Genomic DNA, 15409 nt, shown 5'->3' on the forward strand with positions numbered 1-15409 from the left:
GACACCCCTGATCTAAACCATGTTATCGAATTACATAACAATCCATCTACCTACCCAAATAATTACATACCCTTCTCTATCTATACTGTAATAACTACTGGTATATATGTAAAATGACACGGTTATTTGTCAATATTTAGTATTCTCATGGCAAATGCCAAGAGAACATTTTTCAAGTGAATGATTCCTGGAGGGGGGGGGGGATGATTGTAGGGTCCTGAACACGACCCACCAAAATGCATTCAGTAGAGCCCCTGGAAAGTTTATTAAGAAAAAAAAAATACATGCCCAAAATTGAACAGGAAGTTAGCCATTTTAATTCGAAGCAACCATGTTCTGCATCCTATATATAATAGGATATAATAGTAGCACATGGACATCATATGTGAAAATCAACTGCAGTGTAAAATATATATTTTGTATCAACAACCACTTCAACAGTTACATATACATGCAAAAAAATAGAAATCAATGTTTTTAATATGACAAATATAGAAATGGTGACAATCGAGATTTTTTTTTTTTCTTTTTTCTTTTTTAGTCCGCCCAATGTGCCAAGATTTCATTCAGCTTTGTCACAGAAGATCGAAAAATGACCCTGTGGAGACAAAGAAAACATCATTGCATCATGAACCTTAGCAAATATTTCATAATTCACTCTTATTTGATGTGAGCCTACCTTTGGACGTCGCACTCTGCATTTGCGTGCGCTTGTATTTGCTGCTCCACAGCTATGGCAGCTCTCTTCAAGCACACATTAAACTTTTCAGCTGCAAAGAAAGGTGAAATATTACAGACAAGTACACTAATATTGATAAATGATATGGTATTACCAGGACAATTTGGCCCACCGTGTCGCAGGACTGCCAGGAGGTACACAACAGCGGCCAGCTCAGTCAGAGTGGCGAAGGCTTCCGAATCCAGCGAGGCGAGAACCTCGGCCGAAAAAGCCCTGAAGGCAGCACGCAAGCTCCATTGAATGAATTCAAGATTGTAAAAAAAAAATTGTATTTATTTTTTTTGGAGCCAATATGTAATCTCTGAGAAAGTCATATTTTTTTGGGGGAAAAAAAATAAATAAATAAATAAAAAGTCTAGTAAATATATTTTTCAAGGTAAAATCAGTCAACTCTGGTGAATAAAGTCATGCGGTCAGGGAAAAATATCACTTTGTCAAAAGTTGAAATTTGTTCTACGGTAATTCTTTCAAATAAAAAAAAACAAAAAAAAACACACACTTTGAGAATTGTATGTATTTATTTATTTGTTAACATACCGGTTACTAATCTTACAAGAATATAGCGATATTTTGAAGAGAAGAAAATATCTGTGAGAAAATAATTTTAGAGGACACATTTTTTATGACTATTATCAGAGTATGAATTTGTCGTATGTTTTGTTTTTTTCCAGTGTGGCCTGAATACTGTCAACTCTAATCTCTCTCTCTGTTTTTGTTATTTTTGTGTAACCCTAAAAAACTAAAAAATTGTGCTTGGTGGGAGGTAATACTCTCTGTGAAGCTTTTTCATACCTGGTGACCGGCGGAGACTTGAGGATGACTGAAAGGAGGATGCTGGAGAGCGGAGGCAAGTCATTCACGGTCTCGGGAATTATCACTTCTTCGGGGTGCGTCATCTTGAGGGTTTGGGGAGGGGAGAGGGAACGTCATCATCCACTTCATAGTACCTAGCCATCAATCTAGGTATGCAGATATCCAGCAAAAAACCTACCTACTAACCCAACTGTTTTACTATGTATCTACCTTTGTCCAAACCCATCAATCATTTTTGAAAGACTTCAACACACCTTGAAATTCCCGCTCACCTTCTGGAGGGTGTATCTTGTCTCCACGATGACAAGGGCAAAAAGGGTGTCAAAGACCCCGCTGAGTTTACAGGTTTGAGCCATTTGCAGGAAGTCGGCGAGGCCACTCAACGCTGACTGACACAGCTAAGAAACAACAACAAACTATAAGTTGCTTTGCTGACAATTACCTGTACTAAATGCTAGTGATGAAATAGGGTGAACATTTTATATCACAAATATCTTGAGCAAAGTGTTTATTATCACGATGATCACAATGGAAAGTGTTGCAATAGGGTTGCAAATAAAAAAAATTGAACCATTGCAATTGTGCAAGTTCCATTTGAATGAAACAAAATGTATTATATTTGTTATTTTAAAATAAAATAAAAAGGCTGCAAATGTATTAATTCAAACAACTCAAAATTAGCATTAGCATTCTTTTTTTTTTTTTTAATATATAATTGTGCTGCTTTTGTAATTGTGGAGTGTAAAAATTGAAATTGTAATTGAATTTCGATCAATTGCACAGCCCTAACATTGCAACACATTTTCATTTAAAAAAAAATGCAAGGAGGTCTACTTTCTCACCTCTCTCTTTAACAATAGAAACCATTTTAAATGTTATCACAGTTTATTGTAAAGCTATTTTATCCCACCTGCGTATAAACAAGATTTGTGCAGAATAATAAAGTCAGTCTCGAATATAACTGTCTACATACCTGTCTACCTTCTTCCGGCTCGTTCTTAAGTCGGCGAGCAAGGAGTTCAATAATCTTCTGGAATATGTTCGCTACCACCGCCAGACACTTGCCGGCGGCATCCTGCTCGTCAGCCGGTTTGTGGTGAACTTGTGAGTAACTCACCGTCAATGTCTTCAGAACCGGCAGCACGTCGGGAATGCACAGGTAGCCGCTTTCTGTTACACACAGAGAGCGAGAGGGAGACAGACAGAGACAATGTTAAGTTTTAGTTGCTATAATTTTAGTTCAGAATAAAAGTCATCATTTTGTGAGGTTCACCTGAGAGCACGACGAGCGAGCAGAGGTGCAGCGCTTTAGAGTTGAAGGAGCTGTCGTCCAAACTGAGCACCACGTCTCCACAAATTGCCAGGAAGCTCTGATGGATGGACAATAAGTCACTTTCTCGTTCAAGTTCTTGAAGGTCGCAGTAGTACTTTGACACAAAAATGTACTCCAGTGGTATTTAATTTTTTTCCTATGAAGGATTGACACTTCAGTCACGATTGAAACGCGCCTCCCAGACGACATGGCGCTGACCTTGGTTATCTGCGTTGCCAACTCTCTTGAACGCTCCGCCTCCCCATCAGCAGCTCCCTGATGACTGTCGGTCACGAATGGCAGTACCCTGTCAGCCACCCACGTGGCCGTATCTTCAAGAGACTGCAGATACTCGCGGCCGGCAAACAGCTAGGGGGAGATGCCCTTTATTTACGAAAGACGGCTTTCCTTGTCACGGCTTGAAACGCGCGGATGATGAGACTCACGTCGTGTTGCAGGTGCACACTGAGGCGGCTGTGACAGGTGAAGGCCTTAAGGGCCAGGTCTGCAAAGGAAGATCTAGGGCCAGAGCAAAGCAGCGACTGCGGAAAAGAACATTCACACAAGAAGTAGTTTTAACATTGATGTAAAGAAAACAACACACACTGACTCCACAATATCATATGAAGTCGAAATATGACGAATATGCAACTCACCTTCCAGTTCCCCAGAATAGTGTAGAGACGCTTGAGTGGCCCCTGACTGAGAGCCAGGACTTTGTTCCGCGTGGACGGGCGAAGGAGCAGACAGTCCAAGTAGGCCAGCGCCAGGTCCGGCTTCGCCTCCGCCTTCTCCTGAATGGTCACCTTCCGCTTGAGAGTAAACTGTCAAGAGGCGAGACATCGATTGAGTGTTGCCGTTACCATGACGACAGACAGACAAATGGACAGACTGACCACTTGCTGCTCGGGCAGGGCTTCGGAAAGCCATTCGATCATGAGCTCCAGGACGCCGGAGAGCTTGTCCCAACTGCACATGCAGACCAGCAGCGGGCCGTACGCCACGGGCGTGGCCCCGGGTTCCATCTTCCTCAGGCGGGATAGTACACCATAGCTGGGACAAGTAAGCCCCCACAAAAATGTCAGTGCAAGAGGCAGATGGATGCACTTGTTGGACCTAATGTACTTTACCTAAATGTTGGCACCGCATTGGCAGGCATGAAGGACGCAATATGCATGAGGGGATCTTGGCATTGTTGATCCTGAATGATAGATTACATTAAATGAGATAAGTATTAGATCAGCCAACTCAAATGTTTCGCAAAGACGCACTTATTATTTTAATCCCTCCATACTAATTACACCGAGCAAAAAAATAAAGTGGTCGGACAAATATGTGCAATATGAATTTACATGTATAATGGAACATATGGTTAGTGATAGACCGATATGGCTTTTTCAAGGTCGATACTGATACCGATTATTAGTAGTCAAGGAGAACGATAACCGATATTTCAAGCCGATATTTATTTGCTGTAGAGGAGAAAATATTAGTGTAAAAATTAAAAAGTACTTTTTCTTTTAATTTTAAACAATATTGACAGCTTTGTTTAAAAAATATATTTTAAAAAAATGCAGGGAGTTTCAACATTTTTATTTTTTTTTAACTTTTTGTAGGGAATTCCCAGTGTCAGCATCATTATTTATAAAGTGGAAATTGAAATAGATCCATGAATGAAAAGTTCCTGTATTTCACTGTGCAAAAAATGAATGCAAACGTAGCAAATTTGGGGCTTTCAACAGGATTCATAAAAAGTTTCAAAAGATTTTTGCAGAAGGTGAAAAATTATCATAATGTGTTCAAAATACCCGCTTTATTGGCCGTCAGATTGGTCAAAAGGCCGATACCGATATTTGTGAAACTGCCAAATATCGGCACCGATAATCGGCCCGGCAGATAATCGGTCTATCCCTACATATGGTGTTCCACACAGTTCAATTCTGGGGCTGTTCTCATTATATCCGCTGCCCCTGGGCTCCATAAATATAGTTGAGTGATGGGAGTCAGCTGTCCCAACTGCATGATTTGCAATGACAAGTTGAGCAAATCTATTCCAATCTAGCTGTCTAGAAAAACTAAAGGAGTACTTCCTTGAGTCTAAATTAAAATAAATAATTAAATAAATAAATACATAAATAAATCAATAACGGATGAAAATAAAATTCAATAAAGAATGGCCCGATGAACGCACAGAAAACTGTCAGGGTTCAGTACCTCCAATATGGTTAAGAATCACTGGTATAGATGCAGTTTTAGTAAGTTTGAGATGTATACTATGTGAGAAAAAGCAAATAAAGGCATCACAGTGCGCATCTCATATTGTCTATGTACGCCATTTAACAAAATAAACTAGCGCACAAACACACAAGCACCCATCACAAACAGACAAAACAACTCAACACACAAACATCAACCGCAAAAAAAAAAAAAAAAAAAGTCAAAGGTATGATGTGACTGCGTACCGTGAATTTGCCGAAGTACTTGCTCATGACTCGGCCAAACTGAGCATACAGGTGCTGCTGGATCTCTTGGTTTCGCTGGAGGGCCTTGTTGACGGTCGTCCACAGGATGGCCACCACCTCCAGCAGACTGGCCACCGTGTCCTTGTCCAGTGCCTTTGGTTGCTCGGCCTGAGGCCGCAGAGAACAACACATCGACATTGCAGATTGAGACTCAAAGATTTTACACAAAGCTTGAGCAAAAAAATAAAGTTCATTCCTAATTGTTGTTGTAGGATACTTACTATATATTCTTTATCATCTATTTAAAAAAAAGATCTTACTGAGTCACTTTCAGTAATACTTGAAGTAGTATTCGCCTTTGTTTGTGTTTGCATGATGATTATACTGCCACCCAGTGGGCATACCAGAAGGAGCAGCACAATGAATTGGATTGCAGCATTAATTCAAAATGCACAGATTATTCACATTCTAGTCAATTATGTTATTACTCAGTGTTATTACGAAGTAAAATATTATCTCGGATCCCCGTGCTGGTGGTTTGCCCCTTTTTTTTTCTTACCAAGTTGTCAAGATGTGAGCTATCACCATTGCTCGGGATGCTGGAGTTCAGGACACTGCGGATGGCCAGCATAAGCTTCACTGATTGCAAAAAAACAGTACAACAGAGTTTAATCTTAAACATCTACCTGCTATAATGATGTTATAGTGCACTTAAGCCTTACCTATGTTAGTTTGGCTGGTGTGCTTGTGGGCGTACAGGTAGAACTTCCGGGCAGCCACGGGGCTCATGAGGATGAGGGTGACGCAACGGTTGCACCACTCCAACCCCGAGGCGTCCGCGGGGAAGAAAGAGTCGAAGAGAAGCTCGGCCACGCGCTTGGACACGTGTACCTTGTCGGAGGCCATGCGGCCCACCAGTTGTTCCAGGCTGCACACATCCCAGAACTGCGGAGGAGTTCAGCGATGAGACTCGTCACGAGTCATTAAATTGGGCACAGCAGCACGATCACACAAACACAATTGTTGAATTCAAATTAGGGCCATTCACCTAATTCCATTTGGTACACTGGCGCAATAATGGGATCCATTTTTGTAAGGGCTGATTCATGATTCGGATTTATTTCTGAAAATTTAGTGGACACTGTCAATCATACCTGAAGATTTCTTCAATATCTGGATCACTGAGCTGGTGGATGTGTGTCTAATGAAGTGGCCTTTGAGCGCAAACGGCGTGTTGGCGTACCTTGGCCACACGGGCCGCCTTGAGCTTGAGCAGCAGGTCGACAAAAGCCACGCGGACCTTCTCCGACCTGTCGTGGAGGCTGTTGCTGAACTTGGGCACCATTTTCTTCAGCACGGGATGGCTGAGCACATTGTCCAAGACTAGGCACAGATACTGACGAGAACCGCGTGGACATTAACGTCAACATTTCGAGGCCTGCGTCACATTTTGCCGTGTTGCCCGAGGAAGTCCCACCGTGAAGACTGAGCCGCGGACGTCGTCGGAGCTGCCGTCGCTCGCCAACTCCTCCAATTTCTTCAGGAAGTCCACGATCACGACCGTCGGTAGCATCTCCCAGCATCTGGCGAGGATCCCGCAGACGCCCTGGATGGCGTTGCAGCGCACGCAGACGTGTTTGTCAAACAGCAGGACCTTAAAGTGGAGATAGGGAGACACTTTAGTTTTTCACAAATTCAGATTTAATGAAATATGGCACTCTTGAACATCACTGAAGTGTACAAAAAACCCTCACAGACTTCAAAATGAGCATGTTTACAAAAACACACCTACCATGAGTGTGTCCAGCTGCTTTTGAAGGGCGATTTCGATGTCCTGACTGGGATCGACGATGGGGAAGGCGTCCGTGAACAGCAACGTGGCGTTGGCGCGGACCTCAAAATTAGGGACCTACAGGGACGAGACGATGTACAGACGACGTTTTGCTTGTGTGGCGCAAAGATGGATTCATAAAACTCAAGGAATACGCACGCTAAGGTACTTCCAAAGAATGGGCTTGTAGAGGACACTGAGCATCTTTTCAATTGGGCGGTAGACTTTATTCTTGTGGAAATAGAAGATGATCTGCGGAAAAGCGAGAAAGAGAGAGAAAACATATTAAGATTATTATGAGCTTCGTCTTTTGTTATCTGTTGTTTTCTGAAAACGCATCAACTTGCATGACAAGTTTGAACAATTACAGAACATGCTTCAAAATCTAATGCCTTGAAAATTGAACCACTGAAAGCCATTTTAGATTTTTCTGCCTTACCTGTAGGACTTTGTGGAGGACGGGCGACGACCTGGGTATCAGGATGGCGCACTTCATGAAGTCTTGTATGCACTCGCTTTCGATCGCCTCCTGGAAGTTGTGGCTGGCCTTTTTCCAGGCTCGGTAGTAGATCTCCGCAATGTGCCCCATGATCGTCCTGGAACCAAACGATGACACTGTGATGGTGGGTCATGACGTTAAAAAACTTCAACGTCTTCTATCATTTATCCCCAGACTATATAAATGACCAGCTTCCCAAAAACAGATGTAAAAATATTTTATCTCACACTTTTTCTCCAATCTTGTAAAACAGTGCTTCTGAAACTTTTTTTTACACCAAGTATGTATTTAAATTTGGACTATGTGCTTTCAATCTTTAATGATTCTACTTGTCGTGTTCTATAAAGTGTTCTGTTGTGAAAGAGCTACATAAATGAACCTGAGTTTTATAATGGCGGCTATTAAAAAAAGTGTTTTGTATGTGTTAGTCTTTTTTGCTTAGAAGTCCAAACTTGGTGTTCTAAACAAATTAAAGACTTAAAATGTGCTAAAAATATATTTAATATTTCGGGTGAAGTCATTATCAGGTAAGTAGTGAGGCACCCGTTATGTACAAACTTTTGGATGCATAATTTGAATGGGGAAGTAGTGCCACCTGGTGGACATATATAAAAACACTGAAAGACAGTACCGTATTTAAAATCAGCCAAATGAAGGATTGCATTAATTTATGTGACCAGATAAATGTGGGATTAAATACTTTTTATTATCTTTTCTATGGAACATCTTTTAGGTTGAGTACCGGTTCAGAGCCATGAAACTGCTGCAGAAAACAGTATGAATGTGTGAAACTTTGCTACATGTTTTGAATGGGATAAATAAGCACCATCTGATGGAAAAATATTAAAAATTAAAATTGAAACGCAGTTGTCCAAATTGAAATCTTGCAGATAGAATAAATGTGCACTTAAAATCCTATTGGATTTTATTTTTGTCAAATCTGACCATTTAAGACGAATTTAAGGGAGAGATGACGATTCTAATAATATTTTCAATCCACCATCATCTGGCAAATTCAACCTATGTTCTTTGGACACAGCCAAACCGGTGTAAAAATAAAATACTCAAATTAAAATAGGTGTTATAAGGTAGAGGGCGGCCTCTCACTTGTTAAAGAACGGCAGCTGATTTTTGATGGTGCCGTGGATGAGCGGTATGAAGTCGACGTGCCAGCTGAAGAGGAACACCATGAACCTCTTGCTCTGTGGTGCCGCAAAACACACACACAAACACACACAGGGTCGCTCTCAGCTCGTTGGCATCAGGGCGATTTGCGCGAGCGAACCCCTCTGCGCTCACGTCGTCGTTCCTGATGAAGGCGGGACGTTGGAAACACCGCACCAGCTGCTCGGCCAGCTGCTTGCCGTCCTCAGACGCATAGTCCACACTCGAGAGCACATTGTGGAGGCTCCACACTCTTTGGAGCTCAGTGATCTGAAATTAGAGGTTCAACATTACCTACAATGTGCAGTATAACACCTTATTGCATGTTAGCATTTTAGCAATTCTCATTTGAATATAGGTTGCTGTAATACCATTGATTCGTCAATGATTAACTTGCTTTATATTATTGCGTATACTGAAAAAAATGGTACTGTATTGGGGTCTATTTTGTACTTCACAACTGAGTACTGTTTATTTTTTCATGTAAGCAGGTGGACTTGCTTCTTTTCTATGTGATGTCTGCCATCTAGTGGTGAATGGTATTATTAGAACTTACAATTACCTATCTGTGGTAGTGGAAGTTTTTTGTAACGCTGGCCATCCCTGACCTGACCTAGACTATGCACCCTAAAGTTCATACTGCATTTGCCTACAAATGTTCTGCTAATCGACTCACCGGTCTTATTGAAAGGAAGCTCTTCTTCAACGCAATGACCAAAGCAGTGAGGCCAAACTTGTCTTTGTCCCGCAGGTTTTTCTTCCACCAGGCCTCGCACAGCACGTGGATGTGGAAAAGCACGTGAGTCTCCGTTACGGGAAGCACAACCAGAACATCTGGATACGAAAAATAAGAAAAGCAGTGTGGTGGCGGTATATAAAATAAGGTGGTGGTACACAAACCGTGAAGCTGGCGGGTAATAATAAGAAGCCCGTTGTAGGTGTCGCCGTCTTGCAGAACATTCAGAGATACAGTGGCTACGAGAGTCACACCGGCCACAATGGCCTTCACACGTTTCTGGAGGAAAGTGACAAACAAATTGAACACTTCGCCACGGCCCCCTTCCCACAACACAAAAAAGAAAACAGTAACAACAACTCACAGCATCCACAGCAGAATCGGTCTCCATGTCCTCCTCCCAGCGTTCCGGGGGCACCTCCAGAAGAAAGTCCCGAAGGAGGGAGGCAAGTTTTCCCCACAGAGCCTCACGCTGATCCCTGGACATTTCCTCCATCACCTCCTCGATGTCAAAAGGGTCCGTTCTTTCCTTCTGCTCAATACAACCGCAAGTGGGGAAAATACACGTCAGAGACAAAGTTACTCAGAACACAGGCTTAAACGTCATTGAGTTAAAACAGCAATATACATTTGGTTCCTTTGGATGCAGTACATTTATGTAAACAAGTAAATTGGATTTTAATCCGATAATGTTAAATTTCTACCACTTTTTGTTTAACAAACATTTGTGGGGTTAAACTATTGCACATTCAAATATTTCGTTTGTTGTTGTTGTTGCCATTACATTATTATTTTACATTACGAAATAAAGATGAAGTATATTTCCCCCAACATATGTTGTGCCATGTACTGGTACTTGGAGAGGTATTATATCAGGTGGTACGAGTTTACAAATACTTACATGAAGTTGGACGAACTGAAGGAAGTCGTCCACATTTTCCTTACAGGCGGCTTCAATGAACGCCTCACGTTTGGACATGTTTTCGCTTTTATTAAAAATGAAACACCGCTGGAGTATAAAGTGAAAAGTAGCTACGGGAGGCTCACAAAAAAAAGCGTAAGTGATTGTACGGTCCAAACAAACATGACTGCCGATATGAAAAAAGTGTTTTAAGTTTTACAAAAGCAAACTATTGCCTACCGAACGATAAGTTTGTCTTGTAGTCATAATGCATTTAAACGAGCGGCTATAATCGTCTTGTTGCTTTTTTTGCGGCGATTATTCAACCTGACAGTCCTCCATAACCGCCGCAGTCAACCCGCGCAAATTCGTACCACCACACTGACGACTTCCTACCTACAACGTCATTTGTGATGTCACAAAACATGTAGTTGTTCTTCCCTGCCACTTGATGGCGACATAGTCCCACATACGTTACTACATTGGCGCTTCCTCGGTTGGTGCGGTCTCCACATATAACAATTTAATGTATTTCCTTTTTAAGATAAATATATTTATAATATTTTGATTTAACTACTACGTTAGCGACTTGTATAAGAAATTAGCGTTGCACTCCCCATTGTAGGATGGGTACTCGTAAATCGAGGACCCTAAAAAATGTAATTTAAATAATCTATCTAAAGGTGAAAAACTAAACAAAAATGTAAAAATAAACCTTATTATATCTTAAATTGGACTATTACAATACAATGGTTTTGTTCTGAAACAAAAAACAAAGACAAATCAAAATAAATCACACCATGTTCACAAAGGAAACCATTTATTCATCAAAAAGCCACACGTCATTCAAATCAATTACTTTAAGAAGGCAAAAATTACACGGTGGTGAGGTTTTTTCTTCTTCTTTTCTTTTTTTAAGGCACAGGATAGATTAAAAAGCTCCAACAAACACAAACAGTAGTAACTGCATGGCAAAAAACATGTACAAACCTTTGTTTTAATATCTTTACAGTTTTCTGGCAGCCCTGCATATTCAAAACACACACATGAACAGTTGTCTCTAGTCTGGTTTCTTGGCTCACGTCTGGTCTGAATCCCCTCCAAACCGCAAATTCAAGTATATATATATTTTTTTTTCTACATCATTTGCAGACCTATAAAATGCCCAAATCGGTCCTCACCATGGAGACCATGCATGTCCAAATAAAAGAAAAACAATATTGCACAAAGTCCACCTAAAAATACACAAAGCTTTCGTGCATTCCATGTTTGAAATCAAAATAAATAAATAACAAAAGTCAAAGCATCCACTGCAGGACAAAATATAAACACGACTGCTACTTGGCCGACTTGCGGGGTTCATTCTGTTCCTTTGGTAAGAATTTTGTCTTTTTTTTTTTTAAATGCCCTGCTAAATTACATACGAGCAACATCACAAACAGCGACAAGACCTTTCGTTATGATTACAATGTTACAATACTTGTATGCGCCGACAACAGTCAGTATGGGAAAACGCATGCTGAAATGATTCTATGACAAAAATCTACAGTACAGAAATAAAATGGTTAAAATCAGCACAGCAGGTCACTATGTAAATGCATCTTGGATACTCCTTTGCGACGACAAACCATCTTCGCTCAGCTCATACCTACAAGACAAAATAATATTTTTTTTATTATTAGACTTAAAATAATTAATTGAGGATTTATATGCCGTTTTTTTTTTTTTTTTAATAATAGCACTTTTTTTCTACAATTGTTTTTAATTGGTGTCATCTTTTCAACACAGTGGTGAGAGCTCCAATTATATATATTCTTTTATTATGATATAAAATTTAGCTAATTTGCATGGCATGTTTACATTTTTATATTTTTCTGCAATTAATATTGCTTTCTTATTTTTGTTATTATACTTGATTTTATTTTTATTTGTTATAAGAAGGGTAGGTTCATACAAACAAGATTAGATAGCAAAATAAAATGAAATATTATATTAAATATTATATTACAATTTATTTTGTATTATTTAAAATACATATCATGTATGGTACATTTTTTTTTTTTTTTATTTGTGTACAGTATTTTTTTGAGTTTCTCTTTATTGAAATGACAGACTGTGTGACACAATTAAATACAAAAAAATTGTCAATGATATATATTTTTTTTTTTACTTTTTTTCCCCACAATTATTTTAACACACGGGCTTATTTATGCATTCATGCAATTTTGTCATCTTGTTTTAAAACTGTGCTTTTAATAGGGTGCTTTGAGACAAAATGAATTATTTATAGAAATAAAATTAATTCATTTAAATCATGTCCCGTTTTTAAACCACGTATTGTTTTCCTGTACTATTTCTTTTGCTGCTTTGGTATTTCCTTATGTTTTTAACACACAGTCCTGTACAGTACGGGTTCCTGTATACTATATTTGGTGTTTTGACCATAAAGCTGACATTGTACATTAACATCCATGTAAGATAAAATAATGAAATAAGATTTTAATATATGTAAATATATGCAACTTTACCATTGCGTCCATCCTTTTGCGATATCATCGCCACTTAAATCAACCAGCACCTGCAAATGGAAATTAGCATTATTATTCATTCTTAAAAAAAAATAAAAAAAAAAACAAAAAAAAAAACAAAAAAAAACACACACACAAATTAAAACAGGAAATTTCGTTTACTTTTCCCAAGAGGCCTTTGTGTTTGGACAGGATGTTCCCTCCGTTCTTTACGGCAACATCCAGAGTTCTCCGGTGGAGCTCCACGATCGACACGCTAAATTCAAACCTGCAAGTGTATTAAACCATTTGCACTACATGAACAACATCTCTTGTGTTTTCACGTGTTCAAGATACTCGGAACTCACGTCTGATCGTAAACTGGGTTGAGGTTCCTTTTCACGGTGCCGGTCTTCCTCCTGCCTGTGCGGCTTTTGTCGGGCAGCAGGTAGAGGCGGACGAAGGGGTCCGAGGCGTCTTTAGAGAAGGCTATCAAATTTCTGGGGGAAGCGCATACACATGAACAGTATGAGACAAAAGTTTATTATTCAGTGCTGCTGTTTTGGTTAACAACAAAGTTAAAAAAGGCTCACTTGTTATTACCGCATTTTCCGCACTATAAGGCGCACCTAAAAGCCTTACATTTTTTCAAAAGCTGACCATGCGCCTTATAATCCAGTGCGCCTTTTATATGGATCAATACTGAGCCGCAACAGGTCCCGCTGTCAAGACGCTATCGGTGACCCTGCACGATCGGTGACGCGCATGCGCAGAAGATCCCGCCATCTTGGATCGCTAGCTCATACTAATACTTTACCTCAGAGAAAATAATAAAACAGATGTTTATTCATTTTGGGAGTGAATGGAGTTGTCAGAAAGCTGGTTTGTAATCTATTAATAAAGTTTGACTTACCTATATGACTGTTTTGTTGACATTCCCTTTAGCGCAGCACCATCTAATGGATGCATAACGTAACCCCAGCCTCTACTGTAGCGCCTTATATATGGAAAAAATTGTAAAATATGTCATTCATTGAAGGTGCGCCTTATAGTGCGGAAAATAATGTATGTAAAAATTACGCTATGGGTAAAGAGGGACCACCACTATTTGAAGAAAAATAGTGACAAAAAGTTCACAGAACCAAACGTTTTATCGTCACTTTACAAGCTTACCGGCACGCGTGAACCACCACGATGAGCTTGTTGCGTTGGGCGCTGTGTCGAACGGTCAGGTGGACCTCACCCAGGGGGAACTGGCTGGAGGTGGAGCCACTGTAAGCACACACCACACTCAGTCAGTCAGTCAGTCATGGACACCTCGGTGGAGGTAATAACAGCGCTGGGATAAAGTAAAGAGAGTTGTGTTTGGCAATATAGCAAAACGTCAATACACGGTAAATTAAACCCTAAATAATAGATTAGTCATTTTACTTGTGCAGCTGTCGTAGCCTCTGCTGCAGCTCCAAGCTAGCGAAGGGCAGCGAGATGTCCGAGGCCAGGCTGGGCGTGGACTCGTTGTGGGCCAGGTGCTTCTGCGAGGCCGAGATGCCGACGCACAAGCTGGAGACGCTGCGCAGGGGGCTGGCGGCGTACGGTTCGCCGTCCCGGTGATGCAGCATGAGCGAGGAGGCGTGCGCGGGCGGCGGCGGGGGAGGAGGCGGCGGGGTGGGCGAATGGGGACGCGGCGAGTCGGAGGTGGACGCTCTCGTCGAGGCGGACGGTTGGGGTAAACTGGACTTGCGGACACGGACTGAGGAAGGTTGGTCTGATGAGACCTGCTTCTCCAGTGAGAGGATCTAATGAAGAGATATGACACGTTGATTCAATATTAAAAGGTTTGTTTTGCGCGCATGAAAGGGAAGCTTCATTTCTCCCGGAAGTTTGTTTCAATGATTTTTGACTCATGTGTAATTAGGCAGTAGGAGGACAATTGGAGCAGTACAATGACTCATTACTTATAACAGCACTACAGTAAACCACCGCTGTTCATAGGAGATAAAGACCATAAAGAACCCTAAAAAAAAAAAAAAGAAAAAGTACAATTGCCATTATTAGTAGTTTAAACCGCAAATATATCACAAACTATGGTCCCAAAACACTTTAACATAATATCAAACTGATCTTACAAGCTTACCCTTAATAATAAAAAAGCCTTTATGTATATATATATATATATATATATATATATATATATATATATACACTCTACATTATGTTTTTGGTTTTTTTTTTAATTAAAAAAAAAAAAAAGAAAAAAAAAAAAGCTTTACTACATCATGCCTTTATTATTTATAATAATAAATAAAAGCCTTACTATAAATAATGGCTTTTTTAATAAATTAAAAAAAAAAAAAGCCCAACTCTATAAATCATGGCTTTTTTTAAATTAAAATAAATAAAATCCTTACTATAAATCATGTACTTTTTTTTCTTCTTAAAAAAAAA

At 40.1% G+C, this 15409-nt stretch overlaps 2 protein-coding genes across 6 annotated transcripts in view; both read right to left on the reverse strand.

Moving 5' to 3' along the window:
• Positions 1-294: 294 nt before the first annotated feature.
• ncapg2 (non-SMC condensin II complex, subunit G2) lies at positions 295-10850 on the reverse strand. Of its 3 annotated transcripts, none has more exons than XM_077508955.1 (26): positions 10458-10850; positions 9921-10088; positions 9721-9835; positions 9497-9654; positions 8956-9090; positions 8764-8858; positions 7597-7753; positions 7317-7409; positions 7119-7235; positions 6804-6980; positions 6570-6722; positions 6049-6271; positions 5886-5965; positions 5327-5494; positions 3995-4065; positions 3764-3917; positions 3521-3688; positions 3311-3406; positions 3084-3233; positions 2826-2922; positions 2526-2722; positions 1825-1950; positions 1532-1635; positions 834-952; positions 680-770; positions 295-598 (listed from the first exon to the last, which is right to left on the reverse strand). In XM_077508955.1, exons 1-26 carry the CDS (start codon positions 10533-10535, stop codon positions 538-540), a joined length of 3351 nt encoding a protein of 1116 aa, XP_077365081.1. In that variant the 5' UTR covers positions 10536-10850; the 3' UTR covers positions 295-537. The 3 variants fall into 3 exon arrangements, with proteins under 3 accessions (XP_077365081.1, XP_077365082.1, XP_077365080.1); XM_077508956.1 differs by having other exon boundaries at positions 852-952; positions 3761-3917; XM_077508954.1 differs by having other exon boundaries at positions 3761-3917.
• A 410-nt stretch (positions 10851-11260) lies between these two features.
• Positions 11261-15409, reverse strand: part of esyt2b (extended synaptotagmin-like protein 2b) — a 33936-nt gene continuing 29787 nt past the window's right edge. For 2 of the 3 annotated variants that reach the window (XM_077509411.1, XM_077509410.1), the window contains 6 exons: positions 14396-14760; positions 14138-14236; positions 13333-13464; positions 13148-13253; positions 12986-13035; positions 11261-12105 (listed from right to left, as the gene is read on the reverse strand). In XM_077509411.1, coding sequence (XP_077365537.1) covers positions 12045-12105; positions 12986-13035; positions 13148-13253; positions 13333-13464; positions 14138-14236; positions 14396-14760 — 813 coding nt within the window. In that variant the 3' untranslated portion in view covers positions 11261-12044. Of the gene's footprint in view, positions 12106-12985; positions 13036-13147; positions 13254-13332; positions 13465-14137; positions 14237-14395; positions 14761-15409 lie in introns of those variants that run through there. The other variant, XR_013280971.1, reaches the window with a different exon arrangement.

Source organism: Festucalex cinctus, chromosome 20 (assembly GCF_051991245.1).
Source record: "Festucalex cinctus isolate MCC-2025b chromosome 20, RoL_Fcin_1.0, whole genome shotgun sequence".
Taxonomy (NCBI): Eukaryota; Metazoa; Chordata; class Actinopteri; order Syngnathiformes; family Syngnathidae; genus Festucalex; species Festucalex cinctus.

Excerpts from the sequence above, each read along its gene's own strand:
- ncapg2 (XM_077508954.1), bottom strand. The coding sequence starts at position 10,535 with ATGTCCAAACGTGAGGCGTTCATTGAAGCCGCCTGTAAGGAAAATGTG. Across the intron at positions 9,655-9,720 it reads TATTACCCGCCAGCTTCACG|ATGTTCTGGTTGTGCTTCCC; the intron begins GTTTGTGTACCA and ends TTTCGTATCCAG. Across the intron at positions 1,636-1,824 it reads CAAGATACACCCTCCAGAAG|ATGACGCACCCCGAAGAAGT; the intron begins GTGAGCGGGAAT and ends CAAACCCTCAAG.